Below are 22,365 nucleotides of genomic sequence, written 5' to 3' on the forward strand. Positions count from 1 at the left end.
TTTCATCATAGAGTATGGAAGTACAGTAGAAGCTCGGTTTAACGAGTGCTTATTATCCCTCGGAAATCCATGCTAAACTGAGCGCTCGTTGGATCCACAACGTGGATACAACGAGCACTCAGTTTAAAGTATGTAAAATGGGAGTGCACAGAGCATACTCAAGGCAGTAAATCACATTGGTGCTTGGACATAACTGGCTTTAGGTGTGGTTGATCTCATATGCATTTTATATTTTTAGTTTAATTAGCGGTTAATACAAAACATGGTAGTTAGTGTTTGCTCAGTGGTACATCGCCCTTGAGAAATATCCGTCGTAAAACTGAGCGTACTCAGTGGAAGGAACTTTTTGACCTCGCCACATCAGATTTATTTTCCATGTAAAGCATAGGCTGTTTGGCAATGCAATCACTATCACTCCCTTAAACCCAATTCTTGTAAAATGTCTTACTCGCTAAACCGGGCATCCACTGTATGTGGCATAAGTATGACATTATTTCTGTGTAAAAGTAGTTTGTGATTTCTTATTAAGTTTTTCTCTTTTAAAGTATGCCTAATCCATATTTTTTTTAACAATTACATTTTTAGCTAAGTATGTTAATGCTCCATAGCTCTAGTTTTTGTATCTTGCTCAATAAATTTCAAGAAAAAGTAGTACCATAGCATGGGGATGTATTATTTACCAATTATTTTTTTTCCAGGATTTTCAGATGCTACAATAAGTAATGAGGCGGAAAACAGGTTGAAGGAGCTTATTCAGCCAATGGGCCAGTATGACGCTAGGGTGTGGAAGAGGAGTGATGATCAGGATACTTTAGTGGATTTCCCAGAGATAACAGAGAAATTGATTGCTGAGGGACACTTGAGTGCATCTGAGTTTTTGGGCTAATGTTGTGTTGTGGTGCCCGATTCATGGACATTCCTCTTGTGGGATAGCAGAGTGTACACCCAATGTGAAGCCATATGGTGTTATTTAGAGGAACGTACAAAGTGCATATATTTTTTTATCTACACTCTAAGTGGTTGCCTTAATGAAGTACCGCGGAATATCATTTGACCGGTGCTTACAGTGATATTTATGTTGTGTTCTTGTATTTTCAATTTTATTTTGTGACTGTGTAGTTAACATAATACTCCTTGATGAAGAAACAAATCTGGTTCTTGTCTTCGTCACATTGCAAAAAAGACACTCATTGCCCTTTTTTTTTTTAAAAAAAAATAAGTCAAACATTTGTGATTTGGCATCTTCATCTATTTTAGTGATAGTCTCCTGTGCAGAAACATCACGTATCTTCAACTGTTCATGACATCCAAGATTCAATAAAAGACTTTCTAAAATAGTTAAATATGACTAACAATTATTTAAAATCCATTCAGTTCTGAGGAATGTTGGCCCAGGAGATTGTTATTAACACTCTCACTGCTGGTAAAAGTTTGGAGTTCATCTTCAATGGCGAATATATTATTTCGCTAATTTCATGTTTATAAGACTGATTACTATACAATTATATACTACATATTATCATATATCTGCAAAGAAAAACATTTTTAGTAAAAAAAATTTTGACTTCTTATGCAGTCATATCGCCTGGCTTATAATTTTACGTAAGCAACCTGCAGTACATATATGTAGTTTATTCCTTCATATGTCTGCGCTAAAGTTATTTTCTGCAAAATATTATTGATTTCGATCACAAAAAAGTATTTGAGAGCAACCAAGAAAGACACAATTTTATAGGCTGACTGTAATTGCCGTGGACTCTAATATACATTGTATAATACATATTGTTTTTCTTCTAAAAATGCGTATTGAAATACTTTCATGCTTGAATTGTGCAACTAACTTCCTGGAAAATAGTTCTTTTCCAACTATAGCACCCGTGAAAGACAGACAACCATTATAAAAATTTGTAACAAATGCGGCATTGCTTATGCTACCTCTTTTTTCCAACACCCATTGGAAGGAAGTCGGGGAGGTGCATTTGCATGTACATATATAGGGGTTGAGGGTCATGAACCACAAGATCACGGATGAAGTCCTAGATCTCATTGAAGAATGGAGAAAATATAAGAATGCAAATACTCCGGAAGGACAGGCTTGTTTTCTATGATGAAGGAAACTACCTTATTGGATAAATATTACTTAAGGAATAGCAAGAATTATTAAAAGATCCCTCAGAAAGCCATAAAACTCATCATTTTGAACCATTTATAAATACTTAAATATTATATTGTGACGAAAAGCCTTGTCACGGCTTATTCCGCATTCGTGTCCTGCCCTTTTCCCTGTTCAAGTTGGCGTGCGATCGTAGCAAGTAGTGAGCGACCTCTTTTTCTCGTCTGGTATCATTTAGTATGTCTTTTTTTATGTTCAAATGGGTATTTAAGGCCCGGTATTGGGTGAACTTGGGGGGATTCCGCAGAAAGCGGGAGACATTCTGCTAAAGAGTGTGAGAATAATCTCCAGCGGAAAGGTTGGGCAGAGACTGACCAAGTGTGGGTCAGGTGACGGAGACCAGAGGTGACACGGTGAACGTGCCGAGGGGGTGCAGAAAGAACGAGGCTGCTGCAGACGGGCATACGGCATCTCGGAGGTCAGGGAACGCAACAACGGAGAAGGCGTGCCGGAGAGGAGAGCGCAGAGTGCAGTCGAGGAACGGGAAAGTGTCCTCGCCGCGTCAAGACATCACGACAACATCCGAGGATCCACGGGATGCAGTTCCCCGCGGTTGACGGATTGTGATGCGGCGACCAGGATTCGGACCTGCCATTTGATACTTAGGTACTCTAAACCCTCTCCAGGGACACGGAAATAATCCCGATCCTCTCCCGCTCCAGCCAGCCCATATGCCCTCGAAGAAAGTCCCCAGTGTGCATGTGTGTCGTCATAATAACCTAGTGGTCTCGCAGATAAACTCACGTCATTCTTTCCCAGTCCAAAGACCGTCTCCATTGTATCACGTTTCTCCCGTTCTCGTCATTCCATTAGGATCGACGTCAGATTCATTTTGATAAAACAGAACGTGGAGCCTGTAATTTTTAAAGTAAAGCAACGAACTTTATCTAAACCTGTCTTAAAATGAAGTTCAGTGGATTTGGTCGCAATTTGAGAAAGATAACGAGTGCCCGTGTCATGTCGATTCTTGAAATGTTCAGTGTCATTTTTGCACTTATTCCAGTAGTCATCTCATCCCTCATATATTAGGTGTAAGATTTCTTTCTTTTTGTTTCTTGCGTATTCATCATTTTTGGCATATTCGTTTCGTTTTTGCAGTGATATGTATGTCATTTATGTCTTGCCTAAGTCCGCATCACTCCATCTCTCATTAGTGTTTAAGAATTAAATTGTTCATTTTTTTTGTTTAATAAATGTGTATGATATTCAAACGCTGTGTACGAGGTCCTTAATCTCCTTGCTGCACCATTGCATTCAAAGCTGCGTCCTTATTCTGAGTTCCCATCTTGACCGCGAGCCGCAGAACCCACGTAACTTTAAGAACTTAGATTATTATTATTATTATTGCATAAGTTACAATTTGGCAACTGGCCAGGTGGTAACATGTATATACAAAAAAGAAAAACACAACATCCCCACAAAGTCACATATCAACTAGACAGTTGTACAAATTTTAAAATTTAATTAAAATTTCTAAAAAAATTAATACTTTCTCAGCTTTTTCTTAAATATTTTTACATTACTAGGAAATGGCTCAAATAACTCTGCAGGCAATCTGTTCCAATCTTCAATTGTTTTATTCAGGTATGAAAATTTTTTAACATTGGTCCTCTGCGCCCGGCATTTGATTTTGAACTGATGATCGTTCCTACCAATGAAATTAGGTTTTCCCACTTCATTGCTTAATTCCCTCCATGCTTTATCCCCTTTGTATATTTTATACATACCGCAGAGTCGGTTTCTTTTTCTCCTACTTTCCAAAGATTCCCACCCCAGTATTTTTAACATGCCTGATACGCTCTCTATCCTCCGATGCCTACCCAAAACGTATCGAGCCACTTTTCTTTGAACTCTCTCCAAGGCCTTTATATGTCCCACCTCATAGGGATCCCACACCATTGAGGCATACTCTAGGATAGGCCTAACCAGTGTTTTATACGCCATTTCCTTCGTGCGAAACTTGCTTCCCTTTAGATTTCTCATCACCTAGTGCAGTTTGTTGAAGGCTTTCTTAGCAGTATATTGAACGTTCAGCCCCCAATTCAAATCTTTAGGCAGGTGGACACCTAAGTATTTACAGTTGTCACACCTAGGAATAGGGTTACCTAAGAACTGATAGTCCCTTTTGGTAGAATTTATCTTGTTGCTGAAGGATATAAGCTTACATTTACTTACGTTTATATCCCTCCCGTTCTGAGTCACCCAATCTGCCATTTTATTAATGTCCACTTGCAGAGTTTCATGATCCCTCTCTCCTCCGATCTGTTTATAAATAATGGAATCGTCGGCAAAAAGTCTAACATGCGAGTTAATTTTGTTTGGAAGGTCCTTTATATAAATTAAAAACTAAGGTTGGCCCAAGAACACTACCTTGAGGCACCCCCGATGTAACCATTGTTTCATCGGAACTCATATCCCCAACTTGTACTCTTTGAGTTCGACCTTTCAGAAAGTCCTCAACCCACAGGATCACCCGTTTGTATATTTGCTGGGGTAATTGTCTCATCTTTAGTATGAGTCGATTGTGTTCGACTTTATCGAAGGCTTTAGACAGGTCTACTACAACGGCGTCCACTTCCAAACCCGCATCCATGGAGTCGGCCATTTCTTGACAGAACCCTAAGAGTTGGGTTTGACATGAGTGTCCTTTTCTAAAACCATGTTGTCATTCGAATAACCAGTTTTCACTTTCCCACAAATCCCGGAGGTACTCGGCAATTATATTTTCAATTAATGTACAAACCACTGAAGTCAAGCTTACTGGCCTATAATTCTCAACAAGTTTTTTGTCACCACCTTTAAATATGGGCTTTATGTTAGCCTTCTTCCAGTCCTTGGGTAGGGTATTGTTGTTCATAGTTACATTGAATAAATGAAGAATATAACCCGTCACAGCACTCCCTCCCAGTTTCAGTAAATCGATTGAAATTCCATCTGGTCCTATTGATTTATTTGGCCTCATTTTTTTGAATTTGTTATATATTTCTGAGTTGGTAGTGGAATAGGGTTCTGTGTGTTCGTCATCCCCGACCGTTCCCAAGAAACCAGTGAAATATCTGAATTATCTATTCTATTCATTGCACTCGCAAAAACATTAGAATACCAGTTGCTGAACTCATTAGCCTTCTCTTTATCATCTGTAACTAAGGACCCCTTTTTGTTTAATAAAACTGTGATGTTATCCCTGCTCCCCTTCCTCCTTCTCAAATATTTATAAAATTTATTACTGTTGTCTTTAGAGATAATATTCCGCAAAAACGTTTCTTTGGCTAATTTCTTTTCCTTATTTAATAAGCGGATTATCATTTTATACTTGGTAGATAACTCTGGACTCCGATCCCGTTTTTTGTGAATCACTCTTATTTTTCTCTTCAGTGATCTAATTGTACGGTTGTAGTACTCTGGGTCGGTATTTTCTTTGATTCTTTTATTCGGAACGAAGGTATTTAGGCCTTCATTCATTATCTGCTTAAATGTCTCCCAAATTTCCTCAACACTCTGTCCCTTGCTTATCCATTCAGAGAACCTCTCCCTTAAAAATAACTGGAATCCTTCTCTATCCCCTCTCCCAAACTGCCATATTATCTTTTCCTTATCTGGTTCTTTAAACTGAGCCTTGGCCCAGTTGAGTTGTACGCACACCGCCGAATGGTCGCTTATTCCCGGAGAGACAATTACTTCACCCGCCAACCCTTCTGGCCTCACCAGCATGACGTCGAGTATGTTTGCCCCACGGGTGGGTTTTTTCACCACCTGCACAAAGCCCTCTTCATTTACAAGGCGACTAGCAAATTCCTGGGCCTTACCGCCCCCTACCACGACAGCGTCGCCAGCCCAGTGAATTCCCGGAGGGTTTAAATCCCCTGCAATTATTGTATGATCCTCCGGACTTTCCGAGCATGCATCCGCTAAAACCTCCACCGCATGCATCCCTTCGTTTGGGCTTCTATAGATAGCAGTAATTTTTAGGGTTTTCTGACCAATTTTACCTTTAACACTTACAGGCATCATCTCACAATCATCTCTTATCCATTCCAGTGTGCTCACTAGTTTGTTTATTACGCAGATAAATATTCCTCCCCCTCTCCCATCCCTATCTCTCCTATAGGGTACAAAATTATCATAATCAAAAGATCATAATCTTTGTTCGACGATGCACGATAAGCAGGCGTGTATCGTTACAATACATAATAAATATATTAAATATAATAAATACTTAAAAATTTTCAGGGGGAGGGCACCCGCACTTCCCCTATTCCATAGCCCCAGTATTAGTTGCTCTTAAAGCCCTCCATTGTCTTAATCCCTAGTTGTGTGGCTGTCAGCAGATGTATGGTAGGTAGTCGCAACAAGGGAAAATATTGGTATGGCTGTTATACATATGTACCTACTTATTTCATATTATGCCAATGCCTTAAATCTCGATTTGCCCTTTCTCATCCTAATCTCTAATGTTTTTCCATCTTGGCTTTCTTCCTCCTAGGTGTCTCTTGTTTATATTATTTATATGCTGTTTCATATTCCACAATCTTCCTTTTGTCTTTATGTTTTCACAGCAGTTTTTGATCCATTTGTTTTCGTCTTTTTCTTCACAGTGACCGTTCGATCACTTTGCCTCTTATGGAGGCTTTCTTATATTTCATTTCCTGTCTTATTAATTATTGTAGTGACCAAGTCTGCAACAAGCCAAGGGGAAGAGAGGGGTAGAGAGGTTTGAACCCCCCTGAAATGTTTGGAAGGTGCACTCCTGAAATGTATTCTATGTAAGGATGAGTTGGTTCCTAAATTTTTTCGGTTCTCGGTACCAGTCCGGTTCTACCCCCTCGGTTCTCGATACTCGGTTCCAAGGATGAAATCTTATTATCTGAATCAATGGCAAATTTAAATGAACAACCGCAAGAAGTGAATGAAAACAATTTCACTAAAGACGTAAATTAGCAGGAAATCTATGTAGAAAAAAACTTAAGACCGTCTCCATAATTATATTTGCCAAGCAAGAAAGTTTAAATTACACATTGTTAAAGAATTCATGATTGACCAATATATGTCACATTACATCAGGCAGCCACTGGTTCTTTCTCCAGGTTTTGATTCAACATTTTTATCCTTCTAGGTCTAATCTATTCTTTTTTTGGCATAAATATTGTCATGATCTGGCGTTCACTGATAACAGTAGTGGTCGATGTTGATTTAGAAATGGCCTCACAGAATATGCTTGGAGCACAGTTTACACATCATCTGGATCAATAGGGAAATTCCCTCGATTTCTGACGACATCATCCGTTTATTTGTTCTAACTTGTGAGTCAGTTCAAATTATATTCTCTATTCTGCAATGTAGCTTAAATTGTTACTGAAATTGACAACTTATGCTTCGCATGCTTCACTATGAAAGTTCTTATAGCCTCCACAATAAACTGCTCAACACGCTGGTACAGTAACATCATGGATAAACTGAGCGGCCTTGAGCTAACACAAAAACGTAATGCAGTGTTGCATTCTGCAGGATAGCAACACCTTTCGATGCCTTGCATAGGTTTATCAACTTACGAACAAGTTCTCGAAACATATCTTGCTCATATGTCGAAGAATTACTGTACATATATGTACATGATTCAATCGTAAGACCACTTTCACACAAAACAATTTTCCGCCGGCTGCCGTTCACGGCACGACACACTGCATTGCAGGGAGTCGTCTTGTCTGAAAGTCGCCTGAATTTCACATTCCGGTGAAAAGTCGTTCCATCTGAAAGCGGTATTTCAAGCCGTAGAGGGCTCATTGCTGGGCCGGAGTGATATGGGTGCCATGCCGTCAACGGCGCAATTCGACTTGTTTGAAGGCATCCATAGAGACCAATGGAAAGTTGAAAGAACGGTGGCAGGTGAAAAGTCAGCTCTTTTGAAAGCGGCCGGGGCTACGGAAATGTTGCCATGTTGGCGAGAGCAACAAACTGACGAACCCTTAAATGCACGTGTTAGCTAGCAATTCTCAAAAGAAAAAAAAAACATGGACGCCATGCAATCGCAAAGTAATATTTGAGTTTTTAATTTTTTGTACACTTTTTGGCCTTGAATACGCTGCGGACCATTTCGGCTTTGGGTGCCAAATTTAAATCCTCGCGACCATTCCGAGCCGGTTCCAAAGTACCAACTTTATGCGATCGGTTCTCGATACCGGTCAAAGGTCAAAAACCGGGAACCGGAACAGACCTATCTCTAATTCTATGCATGCGGATTCAGAATTTTTTTCTTGGGGTGGCACCAGGGTCTGACGTTAAACTGTCATTTCATATTTAAGATTTAAAAACTACATGCACCAATTTCACTATGAAATATTCTCATAATTTTATTGTAAAAGTTATTAATTTGTGAATATTTACAACTTTAACATTAAAATATAATTTTATTAATAGCTGTGTTAAAAATCTCGTTTATTTTTCAGTAGCCTGGGGGTGGGGGGGGACAAGTGCAAATCCGCCTATGATGCAACGCATTCTTTCAGAACTCCCAAAAAGTTGTATTGCTCCGGCCATACTAATAAAGGGTGTCCAGGGACAGGGAAAATCAGTAATTATGCATGAATTTTAAGTGTCTGGAATTATGCATGAATTATTCAAGAATTTTTGCTCCAGCCGGGAATTTCAACATCTTTTGTTTCAAATTTATTTCAGATAAAAATTTTCTGGCTTAAAATTTGTCCGTCGTAATTTTAAGTGCAGTGTCTTGGTAGAATTTTACAGCCGCATCAAAACGTGGAATGTCAGACAAGACAATTAATCGAAATGTATGTATAGCTCCCTTAACTCAAGTAAGATTCAATAATACAAAGAATAGAATGCCAGGTGACGTCAGCATCTACTTTTGAGGTCAAAGCAGCTTGTGTTGAATAATTTTAAATACAATGTGTGCTAACTATTCTATTATTCATTGTCCTTGTAAAAACATTAATACATATAATGTAAAATTATTGCATTAATTTTGGATGTTTAAAATTCTTATCTGTCGCAGTAATTACGTAAGCATTATTCCTTCCATCAGTATTTTTCGAGGTAAGAAAAAGTTGCTATGGGAAGGGTTCTATTGTTTCCTAATACATATTTGAGGTAGGAGAATTTCCCTATCATTTTTCTCGCATAGAGCTAACAGGAAGTCTACTGCTTAACACCATTTTTGTATTTGAGGGTGAATTATATTGAATTTTTAGAGGAAAATTAGTTTCTACTAACAGCGGTCTCATCCTTTTTGCACTCACTTAGCCTATTATAACCAAATTAACTCTGGGGGGGGGGAGTCCAAAACCAGGGGTGGAAATTTTTCAAAAAATGAGTATGTACTAAGTCGAGGGTATGTCTTGAACTAATTTTAACCATTTTCATAATCGAAAAAACTTCATTTTCACAAAGAAATCTTTTAATTCTTTATATTAAAAGCTTTTTTTGTGAATTATCTATTGTATTTCAATGTTTTTTCTTTTATGAGGCAAAGTAGACTCCACCCCTTGCTAAGCCACTAATATCTACACTGCCTTGATTGTCCTCTCTCATAATCTCCCTTGTAAGAACAAGAGAGCCAAAAGGCATTTAGCCACACTTGAATAATATGTACATATGTGGGTCTTCATCCATGTTTTGGTCTTTCGGCCCATGAGTTGTGGTAACATAGGTATGATCGTGCTTTTATTTCATCTCTGCAGGATAAGGAGAATTGATAGTATGCCAAGAATAACCATTTGGAGTGGAAACACTTGTCAGTAGGGAATGGATGAGACCCATCAGAATAGCAGGTCAGGTCTGCTGGTTAAAGTGCTGACGTCAGGGTGAGGAGTGCAGATTGAAGAATTTAATTGTCAGTAGGTACAGGGTTAAATGAGATACTTGAGTATTTTATATTCACATTTATTTGCACCAACATGAATATATACAGGGTAATGGTTTAACTATGTACAAGGTAGTCGGAAAGTGAAGTTAAATGTAAGTTTTATTGTGGCAATTGCTTTCATCTCTGAATACATTCACCTCCCTGTCATTTTTATCATTTTGTCATAGATTTCATAAATAATCACATGTTTTTCTTGTGTGTGCTGATCAAATAAATATCAATGCTTTGTTGTTTTTCACATAGACCAACCTGGTCATCAAAAAGCAACTTTTGAATCCCAAAGTAACCTTTGCATCTCAAAATAGTTGAATCAGCCTGACACAACTCTTTGTTTCCACTGATCTCAGGAAAACACGAAGAGAAGGAATCTGGTGGACGAACATGCAAAATAAATACTGCTAGGTAACATCGGCAGAAAAGTTTCGATGGACTTGCTGCTTTCCACTTAATGCTATAGCACTTGTCTGCCGACTTTTAAAAAAATCATGGTGCTTAACCATGTGGTCCGCTTACCACCCCACTGTGGGAGGTTCTTAATGTCTTTGGAACCATGGCATCCCTGAATACTGAGTGAGGATTTCCTTGAAACAATTTCCGAGGTGCATCCTGGAGCTATTCACCCTCAGACTAGGAGTGAAACTTAGTTTCCCTTGTCCCAGCACTGTTCCTGTATCATGCACCAAACCTGGTCAGTTCTGAGACATTTCTCATTCAGTGGAGGAATGACTTCATTTTTTGGTTGTCTCTGCAGTTGGACAGGACAGCCTTCCTTCCTCCAGACAAGGAAACACATTCACCGTGCTGAGCTCAAATCTATTAATCTAAATCTCTCGTTCAGTAAGTACACTACAGCCTGCTGATTTCCAGTGTTTCAATGGGGACGTGTTGGCGATGTCCATTGATTTGCTCAATTGTGGCCAGGGAGTTGTCGTACGCAGCATGTTCCAGGTCGTGCTTGGGCTTAGGTGCTGGAGGCTCCATGAGGAACATGGTGAACAGGAACATGACGGAACCTAAAAGAAAAGAATAAGGATAGATTTATTATTTTGTAGTATTTATTTAGTACCTGCATGTTCATCAAGTATTATAAATCTTAAAATGTCTGTAATGGTAGTTGCAATCTTTAATTCATCACTTGTTGTCATGAGCTTGGGGATCTCTTGATGGTGAACGGTAGCTTTTTATAGCAACATCAAACCATTATACCACCAAATCAAATGTTTACGCATGCTGTGTAAAAATGGAATGTTTCAGTGGCTTTGAAATGGCATTTCAAGTCTTTCTTGAAAGTATATCTTGGTTTGACTTTCAATCAGTGTTTAATCTTACAACTGTCATAACATTGAATATATCAACTTATGTAGGTTGAACTCAATGACCTTGGCGGTAGCAGGCTTAACATCCTTGACGACCAATGCAAAGACTAGGGGCCTATTACGTAACTTTTACTCGGAGCTAGAGCTATCTGTAACTCCGCCCGGATTTGTTTTGATTTGTAGCTCCAACCCTATTACGTACCGGCAGGAGTTACGAGAAGTCTCCGAAAGAATGCGGAGCTACAGTGGCTATGGAAAATTCGGAAAGCAAATCTCCAGAAATGAGTCAACCAATAGGAGCTTAGGTATCCGATAGTAAATGTTTCTGAGCAGACGGGTTTAACGTGAATTTCGGAATGGAGTCCCAAACTTGTATTTCGTAAGTTAACGTGAAATAATTAATATAAACTACATTGTTGAAATGTTTATACTTTAAAGCTTATTCATATACAGTTATATGTCATCCATTGTATACAGTCATTCATTTATCGTCGAATCCAAACCTATTCTCTGCCCATGTTGCTATTATGGCAATGAATACAATTTTAGATACCGGCAAAGGTCGGAGAAAATGAGCAGGAAGCAGTATGTGGTGCTCACTAATTTTATGAGTGACCACAGAAGCTTTGCCCTTGGCGTATTCCAAGGAATAAACGGGGAGGCAACAATAAATAAAATGTGGGGTGACAAACCTTAATATTTCATCGACAATTAACAAAAATGTGCTACTGAGATTGACAGATGCCTACAAAGAACGAAAATATTTTCACACACACCGACATGTTTTTTTTAATACCAATAATAAAAATAAAAATGCCTTATGAAAACTCCAGCCCGATTTCCTTCGCTTCTCATCTGTCATTTGTTGATGTCTGCTGTCGGAATCTGAAAGATAAGGCAATGGATCGACCAATAAACATATATTGGGGAAGGATGATGAGGGTGTTTGCGGAGTATGTAAGAAGGAGGCATCTGACATATGAAATGAGACGAATAAGGGTTTCCCACAATCCGATCGAATTAGATGAAGACCATTTTCCAATGTTTTTCAGAGTGTCGAAACACATTTTTCAATATCTCTGCCGGTCTCTGGGACCCACACTAAGGAAACGCAGAATATCTCAGACGCAGAATAAGAAGATTCAACATTACACACGCCCATAGTGATATAATGAAAACTCTTCAATAATATTTATCTGTTTTTCCACGCTTAGTGATATTCTGCGTTTCCTTAGTGTGAGTCCCAGAGACCGGCAGAGATATTGAAAAGTGTTTTTCGACACTCTGAAAAACATTCGGAAATGGTCTTCATCTAATTCGATCGGATTGTGGGAACCCCTTATTCGTCTCATTTCTAATGTCAGATACCTCCTTCTTCTTACATATATGTATACTCCGCAAACACCCTCGTCATCCTTCGCCAAATATATGTTTATTGGTCCATCCATTGCCAAATCCTTCAGATTCCGACCTTCCGACGGCAGAAATTTTGTTGAGAAAGTTGAGAACCGAAGGAAATCGGGCTGGAGTTATCATAAGGACGGGTCAGAAGCCTGCGTTATTCCAGCCCCGAGATAGCTCCAGTTCGCAACTCCTATCGGAGTTATTTTGACTACTGTAATCGCAAATTGAGCTATGGCAGCCATCATAACTCTTATAGCTCCATAGCTCCGGAGTTATGACTTACGTAATAAGCCCCTAAAGTGGGAATGCCTTCTGGGTAGCCAATTCTATTCCCAGAGGATGGATGTTGGATTTTAATCATGAGTTTATTGCAAGAGAGGGCAATATTGTCCCAAATATCATTGAAATTAAGACACCACATTATTATTATTATGTGTATAAGTAATAGTAAAGGGCGTGACTTTGTGGAAATCCTTTATTGTAGGAGTTGAAGGATTAAAAACTTTGCTTTTTCCACATGGTGATTTATTTTGTCCGACCATGGTTTCGACCAGGTGAACACCTTGAAAATGTTGAATGAATGAAACCGCTGTAGTGAAACCACATTTTTGACATGGTCATACCACAGAGTAAATCACCATGTAAAAAAGCAAAGTTTTCATTCTTTCAACTCCAATTACAGTCGGATCCGGATTTAAGGTCTTCGCATTTTACGTTTTTCCGCATTTAGCGTTTATTTTTTTGGGTCCCGATTCATTCCCTATTAGGGCAATGTAAAAATTATCCGTATTTAGTGTTTCCGCATTTTGCGTTTTTCCGCATTTATGGTCGTAAAAATTTGTCCCGCTCATGATTTTTTTGCCCGATTTAACGTTTTTTCATGACGGTTCATCCAAATCTTCGAATTTATGCTCATCAACAAGAACAGTCTCATGAAAATTTACCAAGAGTCGATAGAATCTATAGAGCGTTCCACGGCTGCTATTATGGATAAGCGTTGCAAAAAATAGCATACGCTATTCTGCGGGTCATTATAGCAACGACCCCGTATTATGAATGAAGCGTAGTAATAATTTTGTTCGGAATAGCGGCATGCTATTTCTTGCGCGAGCTATTTGGAAGCTCCGCCTCTTCCCGTATGAAAAACTTTCTGAACAGTTTGCGTAACCAATGAGGGAGAAGATATTTTATATATTTTTTGTATTTTACGGAATACTGACTTGAAATTATAAATAATTGCTTTATTTACATTTAAAAATTATATTAAACCTTGGAAATATATAATACGCTTTGAAAATCTCATTTAAGAAATCAGCTGTTTGTTGTGGTTGTGATAATTTCCCAATGGCTTCAGACAGGTGGGTTAGGTCATAATTTCGTTGTTATAATGATGATTTATCGGACATAAATATTCAATGATTTACCTATATCCGATCGGTCCTTTACCGTGAGATATATGCTATGCGAAATAATCATTGAAAGCTAAATATGTTTGATTTTCTTCGTAAATGTGTTAGGCTTCGAAGTCTGTTTGTTGCATATCAGAAGTAATATGTATCAACTTTTATTGTATTGCTCGTGACGATATCGTTTTACTGTATGAACTAGAAGCTTTCGTTTCTAATGTTATCTATATATTATTATGACTCCCTAATTTCAGTGTTCATTCTCTGTTTAGGAAATGAAGTAGGTGGCAACGTCACAGCTGTGCTTTCATGTATTATGATGGAATAGTATCGATATTTCAGCTGCATATTTGGAAAAAGCAGAGGGAGGTGATGGTGAATTTGAGGATGGATGGAACAGCTGTGAAAAAGTGAATCTAGCAATAGTGAATCGTGTGGAAAGTGCTGTTGTGTCTGTTATCATTGTTTTCGTATCAGCTGATTTTATTATGTGCTCACTGAAATTTTTGATAGACCCTGAACTGTGCCGATAAACTGAAACTTAATTGTGTGAATAACTTACTTGTCTATGGAGGAAACAATTTGTATTCAATTTCACATGATATATATTGCATTAATGATGTAGTGCATGGATATTCCATTAAACGTTTGTGGTGAATCATATTTGTTCGGAAACTTTATTGGTGTTCGGAGAAATCCTTTGTTTTCAAGCAAGTAATTCAAGTCGACTGCCCGTGTTTATAATTTAGTAAATTTTTAGTTTTAATTGTAGAAGGCAGCGAATAGTGGGGAAAACAATTTCGACTCGTTGCATGTATTTGTATATACTGTCCAATTGAGGAAATGAACGGCTGATCAAAGTATATGGTATTATTATGGTAATATATGGTTTTCATTGAAAGCTATAACTATTAATATATTTGGCGAGTTAGTGTGTTAACACAAGCTTGAAATTTTTCAAGAATCGACCTGATAGCCTACATTGAGGATATTTTTAGTAGCAAGTCAAGTGATGAAATAAAATTATGAATTGTAAATATGAATAAAACACGTAAAATTTGGGCTTATGGTAGTAATTCTTTGCATTAATTGTTATTGTTTTCGTACTGTCGATGAAGCAAGCTTGTGCTTCATATATTAAGCTCGAATGTTAATTCCTAACCAAATCACTTAACTAGTTAAATATTCATCACTTATGCTACTATTATTTAATTAAAATAAAGCTGATATCATTTTATTTTTGGCTATTATTCCATTTTTCAATGCTTGATTAGGTTACTTTAACCTCAGAAAAACAATTCGACATCGCAATGCGCACGTTTTCTGGTTGCAATACCGAATTGCTCGGCATCGAAGACCGCGTAATATTATAGCAAGCCTACCGGTTGCAATTCGCCGTTCATAATAGTAAATAGCAACGGGCCTATGCTATTCTGAGAATTACGTCTTCCGGTGTAGTAAAAACACGAATTGCAACCGTTCGTAATACCAAATAGCATAGGCGTTGCAATACGCTATATTATAGCAACATCGGTTGCAATAATGAAGAATAGCATAATGCTATTCCATCCATAATAGCAGCCCACATTTAGTTGACAGTATGGGCTCTTATGGAGAATCGTTTCCCATGTTAATCTCCATAAGGCCAGGAGCGCGGTGTTGTCAACAACAGCACGAAAATTAATGTTGCGTTATGCACTGATTAAAAATTTTATTCTAATGTAGAAAAAGGTGCTGCATTCATTGGCGCCAATAGTTTTTCGATAAAAATTATAACAAAAGCTATAAAAAACATTTCCGTAAATTTCCGTCAGAAACGTGTATTTTTTTACTTTATCTTCTTCTCGCAATTTCTGCCTGACCGTTGACTGTATTGAATTGAATTTTTTTGCAAAAAATTCTTCACACTATTTTCTGCTTGAAGATCTTCACCAATTGTACAAATATTGAGTTTTAATGTTGTTATGCCGACGTAACACACTTTAGGACAAGAAAATTTTGATTTTTGCAAGGTAAAAAGTAGTCGCTTACTAACTTACGTTTCTTACGTCGTAGGTCCCTATATGCTGCGTACCAAATGTGGAGAAAACTACAAGGTTGTTTTTGGTGAAAAAATCATTGACTTACATCAATTCTGAAGCGAGTTACAAGGTTTTGATCTTAAGAAAAAATATTACGGTGCCGCTGGGCGGGCTTCTTGCTTTTTCTTGCGCGCAGAGGGAAAATTCTCGGGCGGAAAAGGAGTTTTTTGTCAATGCATACTATGAAATGTATTTATGTATTCGTTTGATATCCTAAACAGAGAATACCTACTTATACGTCGTAACAGCAGTGTTTTTATCTGAATACATTGATACACGAAAGTAAGCAAGCGGCTTGGAAGTAAGACTCTTTCACCTTGGGTGTTTAGGTCCCATCGGGGAAACCAAGAAAAAGAATATCTCATAATCTGTACCAAACACTACCCCATCCAGTGCACGCATTTACAAAAGGGGGCTTGGGTTTTTTCTGAGTTCCTTTCATAGGGTACCATAAAACCTGCCCCAAAAGCGACCCAGGCCGAAGGGGCCGAGGGAAGAATTTACGAAGGCGTTCAGTTTGTCATTGCATTTTTTTGGAGTGAACAAGTGTTGTGTGGTGTATTGAACTTGAGAATTGTGAAGTGTGTTTTACACTTATCTCTGCTGTAACACGCCCAATCAATATGTCCGATACAAAGAAGAGGAGAAAAGGTGAGAAGCTCATAAGCCACGAAAGACAGTTGGTGCTCAAAGTCTTCTCGTACATAAGGAAATCTCTCAGCATTAGTGAGGCCTGCCGAGAAGCTTCGAAGGCTACTGGGTGCTAGGAGTTCACTATTTACAGAGTGAGAAAGGAAAGCTCCCGTGGTCCATTGGTAACTCCTTCAAAAACTAAAGAAATTAGACAGCCTTACAAAAATTCGAGGGCAGTGATTTTCGACGGTTTGGTGAGATCGGGAATTAGAAGGAAGGTACATGAATCCTTCGTGAAAATTATTCCTCCGACTTTAAAATCCATCTGAAACCCGGTGAATATGGATAGTATTCTCCCAGATTACAAAAGGACAACACTATATCGTCTTCTTTTGGACATAGGCTTCGTGTACGAACGCAGGGGGAAAAGAATCATCCTTATCGAAAGGGATGATATTATTCGTTGGTGGCACAATTAATTATTATTTAAGGCAGCTAAAAAAATATCGTCGCGAACACAGGACGAGAGTATTAACAGGCGAAAGTTGGATTAATGTTGGACAAATAGTGAACATTAGTTTGCGAAACAAACAATTAGAAAATCCGCGTCAAGCTTTCCTTGCTGGACTAAATACTGGGCTTGGCCCCCACTTCCCGAGGATGTCGATTTGCAATTATACACGCAGGAACGGAAAATGGGTTCATATACCAGAGAACGCTTCTTCGACTGCTTTCTTCCGCGAGCGCAGCGCTGCGACCTTCAACTCGCAAGTTGGGTGATTTGTCTTCTCGTAACGTTTCGCTCCCCTTCTGATCCAAACACCAGGCACTTTTTGTATCAGATCCGATCTAATGGAGCAAAGTCATCCCTTAATAACCTCGAACTACCTTATCCTTCACTTCTTGAACTTGACTTCGATGTTACGTGACGACTGATGACACGAGTTATCCTCCGAGGGCCGCTACAATAATGGTTTTCTCGTTATGTTTTCAATTGATGGCTTATGCCCCTTTCAACTCTACTCCCTACGGGCAGTCGATTATTAGCCCAATATTTTTTCAGTCGGCTACTTTCTCTGTTCAAAAGAGGAGGCCCAATATCAATTGCGCAGTTCACTAGAAGATTCTTTCTATAATCCATTCCAAGGTCAGTTTCCACGGAGGAACAGAGGAAGTGTCTCCCCTGTCATGACCGTGAGTGAGAGCATTCTTTCCCTACGGAAAAACATTATTTTACATCGTAATTTAGATATCCCGGAGCCAATTTATCGACATGCGGCTGGTTGATATCGCTGTCGATTCAAAAATATTTATCTGGTGCTAATTAATGTCAAAAGAGAATGACAATCGGAGTTTTGACGAACTATCACGGTCCATGACTCTAAATAAATCGTTCATGCTGGAAAAAAAATCACCGCATACTCACGGTAGAATAGATGAGCGTGGAAAAATACGAAAATCCGGCAGGTTTGGTGGTTGACTTCGACATCATAACCCTGACGAAATTGCCAAACTCCAGAGGCACTGACAATTTTTCGGATGAAATCCAGTTCTGTTGAAGATTAAACCTTTTCACTTAACAGAGTTTAGCTAATCGTTATCCAAGGTCCAACCAAATTTTATTAAAAGCTGCCGAGAAACAAGGCGAGTCGGAGTCAAGACGATCAGCGCGCCGCGTAAGCAACTTCTCCCGGCTCCATTCGACCTGCATAAGGCCGCGGATATATGACAACGAATCTGGTGTTATCATCGAGTTGAATCACCATCGACTTGTACGCATACTAAAATAAGATTCTACTTTTTTGGATGACCTCGAAATCCAAAATGTGCGCATAGGAGGCTTTTTAAAGGCTCATAAATCCCTTGTTTCGCCGAGGCAACAGAAAACGTTAAGTTGGCAAAATTCCAGAAAACCTCCCTTTTACTAGATATTCGGTAGTTGAGAATTCGGGATTAGCGATCTTCTGCTGTCCCTTTATTTCACTCATTCCTCATGATTTTTCAAGTACCTACTTACACCTTTTCTTATTATATTAGAAATGCTACATATAGTCACCTACATGTCACTTCTACAGAAAAAATTCTAAATTTCATCGAGACCTCTGAAATATGCATAAAAATGGAATCACTAATGTCCATAATAATAATCTATGTGGGAATGCTTTTAAGTTGATGTTTATTAGAATTTTCTTAAAATATTTCATTAAAACAATTGTCATCCTCTCATTACTTATTTGTACTACCCATTTTTTTTAGCTGATTCCTGAAAAGTATTATCCAACCTTCATAGGGCAGAGAACATTTAATTAAAGATTTTTTTGCTGCATTCAGCTCATTTTAGTTACTTAAAATAATATTTTTATTCATAAAAAGCCATTCCAATCATTACAGACCCTAAAACCTGAAAAAAATGGCAGGTCCTCATTTAGTGTTTATCCGCATTTAGTGTTTTAAATTTTGTCCCCCCTGAAAAACCTTAAATCAGGATTCTACTGTATTATGCAACAACAATATCTAATGGTGTAGATAAGCATAGTGAGCTTTTCTACAGGGAGAAGGTTATGAAATCATGAAAGTGAGAGACTGGATCCTTATTCAATATAACAAAGCTGTGGCTGAACTTATTCTTCTATTTCAGTTTTTTACTTCGTAGCTATCAAATATATGACTTAAAATTGCAACGTTTTCACTATGAGTACAATGAAAGCCAATATTTTCTAAATTTGTGAATATTAAAATATTTTCAGAGGTAAAAAAGAACTTGGTCTATGCTGGCAGGGTTGCACAAGGCTTTTGCATGAGAAAACTGCATGTTTTTGGAAACTTACTCAGAAGGTATGCACCAACATAGAAGATCCAAAGAGATTCCCGGTAGCCAATGGCTTTGGAGACTGGTTCCACGAGGATGGGCAAGTTGCCTCCAATGTTGTTCATGATGAAAAGGAAGACACCAACTGCTGTAGACCTTACAGAGAGTGGTACAACCTCAACCAGGATGGCAAAAAGGATTCCAAACCACATTTCAGCTGTTGGCAAAAGAGGTAATCATAAATAGCATTTTTGTACACCTTGGTTTCTCATTATGACTATAATTATAATGATCACTGTGGTAATGAAGGCTTATTTCTGTTCTTAGCTGTTGAAATGTAGCTTCCTCGAGCAGCTGATTGATAAAAGAAATCTTATTTTGTGACCCATTATGTATTAACTTGCCTAAATGCTTTTTTATCATTTCTATCATCAAATTAATGTTAAGCCCCATTAAGATTTTTAAAGCACCCCAGATCTCTGTTGTCAATTTTATGGTGTTGAATTATCTCTTTTGCAATTCAGTTAACTTTTCAGCATTTTGAATAGCCTCACACTCATTTGAGTACTCCTTTGATAACGTTAGTAATTTGAATAGATAGTTAGTGATTTTAATATACATAGTCCTGATTACAGATTTTGATTTCCATATTATTTGCTTCATAGTATCACATTCAAATTCATTTGAGCAAAAATACCATTTTTAGCATAAATTGTTCAATTTGAATATGGAATACTTACCAAAGAAATATGAGATCCCCAGGGTAACCATGGCTCCAACTGGATCACAGTAGACACTTCCAAAAGCCAGTGGGGTAGCAATGAGCTGTTGAAAGAGGTATAAAATGTGTAAACTTCATTTTGAAGAAAGTTTATCTTTTTAACCCTCTTACAATTTGTGCAGTAAGCCAATACCTCAGCTTGCTAGAAAAACCTATTGCTCCACTTATTCACTCTGCAACAATTGTATTAATTTTTCAAAGATTTGAAATAAATTCAACATTATAACTGCATTTATTTAATTATATTTAAATTGAAAAATTCAAATAGGTACATATATGAAACAAATCCATAGTTTTTCCCAATGTTGAGCTCTTTCTCCATTTCTCTCCCATAACCCTGAGAAAGACCACTGAGAGGGTTAAGCTAGCAATTATTTTCCAATTTGTATCAAAATATAATGATGATGAAACTTGGATCTTATCAAAACATGAAAGATGCTTATGTACCATGATTAAAAAAAATATGTTATTAGAAAATGCAATTTTATAGGGAATCTTTTCAGCCATTCAAATTTTATTTCTTTTTTAGTGTTTAAATCACTTGTCAAAGTATGAAATATGTCCTTGCATGTCAAAGTATGAAATATGTCCTTGCAATTCTCTCATGTTGACTCTCTTTTGAATATGCTACCTTTTGATTGCTATTATGTACTGTGTAAATAATGCTGTTAATATTAGGAGTGGTGAACTCACCTGGCTGAGAGCAAGGATGGCAACTCGTGACCTGATGCCCATTTTTTCCACAAATTTATCAGACACCACTCCTCCAACGACCACTCCAATGCTTCCAATGACAATGGTCACAGCAAACAGCCACCATCCAAGATCGTACTCCGGATAGTACATCAGGTAGTACAAGTCACAGTTATAAGCAAAGCAGAGACCACCTGAGAAATTAAAAAAAACAATTAGCTAGACATCTAAATGATCATGTTGATAAATGATGTGGGATGAAAGTTCATGATTTTTTGCACATCACCAATGGCGTTGATTTAGCATTCCTTCTTTGCTGCAAAGCCACCTCACGCAATTTATTATTGCTGAGCTTGTGAAAAATATGTGTCCAATTCATTTCCTATTGAGGCCAAGTTTTGATGATAAATTTTTATCTCTATTGGTTTAAGTTTGCAGCTAGTGCTGTCCTAAACAAGGATATCTATCTATACATTTCGAATAAGACGTAATTGGATCTGTGAAAGATTTTGTATTGAAAGACAGAATTGACAGAATGGAAAGGAGTAGCCCTTCCCTCGAGTTGTATGAGGTGGTTCAATTTGAGGCGGGGCAATTCTATGAGATGAATCGCTTTACACAAACATAACTTAATCAGTGGAATACCTTGAGTGATAATAAGAATTCATTCCTCACCTGTGTGTCTGATTGAGGCAGCAAGGCAGAGGAGGATGATCCTTGGCTGTAGGAGGACCTTCCAAGCACTCTCGTCCTCTTTCTTTTGCTCGGCAGCAGTGTTCACGATGTTGCCGTTGGCGTTATTAGCCTGAGCCTCTTTCTGCTTAACCTCTTCTTCTCCAATATTCTGTCGCTCGGGTTCCCTAAGAGTGAATGCTGTGAGGAAGGCGATGAGCAGACCGACAATACCTCCTCCATAATAGGTCACTCTCCACCCCTTTAAATAAAAAAAGAAAATATTTGTGAGTTACTCCTTTCAGTTGTTGGAATTACTTCATTTAAGAAATTGTTGAAACAAACAATCCTGCCTTATAAATATGTACTGGTATATGAAGTTCCTTTAGGATGAAATATTGATTCAACTTGGGTAGACTGAGCATTTTCCACAAAGCAATTTTGCCTGTAATACTGCAGCATAATATTATGCAAGATTTAGAGACTTGTTATGGAATCATTTTATGTTGCCTATTGTT

At 38.1% G+C, this 22,365-nt stretch overlaps 2 protein-coding genes across 3 annotated transcripts in view; one reads left to right on the forward strand and one right to left on the reverse strand.

The window, feature by feature from the left end:
- Window positions 1-1,343, forward strand: part of LOC124155158 — a 61,163-nt gene extending 59,820 nt beyond the window's left edge. Inside the window, exon 23 of the mRNA XM_046528874.1 lies at window positions 699-1,343. Within this exon, the coding sequence (XP_046384830.1) occupies window positions 699-886 (188 nt within the window). The 3' untranslated portion in view covers window positions 887-1,343. The remainder of the gene's footprint in view (window positions 1-698) is intronic.
- Window positions 1,344-10,053: 8,710 nt separating this feature from the next.
- Window positions 10,054-22,365, reverse strand: part of LOC124155631 (putative metabolite transport protein HI_1104) — a 42,505-nt gene continuing 30,193 nt past the window's right edge. For both annotated transcript variants that reach the window (XM_046529624.1, XM_046529623.1), the window contains exons 7-11: window positions 21,851-22,109; window positions 21,176-21,369; window positions 20,442-20,526; window positions 19,721-19,918; window positions 10,054-11,065 (exon numbers count right to left, since the gene is read on the reverse strand). In XM_046529624.1, the coding sequence (XP_046385580.1) occupies window positions 10,899-11,065; window positions 19,721-19,918; window positions 20,442-20,526; window positions 21,176-21,369; window positions 21,851-22,109 (903 nt within the window). In that variant the 3' untranslated portion in view covers window positions 10,054-10,898. The remainder of the gene's footprint in view (window positions 11,066-19,720; window positions 19,919-20,441; window positions 20,527-21,175; window positions 21,370-21,850; window positions 22,110-22,365) is intronic.

The sequence above is a fragment of the Ischnura elegans genome, chromosome 3 (assembly GCF_921293095.1).
Source record: "Ischnura elegans chromosome 3, ioIscEleg1.1, whole genome shotgun sequence".
Taxonomy (NCBI): Eukaryota; Metazoa; Arthropoda; class Insecta; order Odonata; family Coenagrionidae; genus Ischnura; species Ischnura elegans.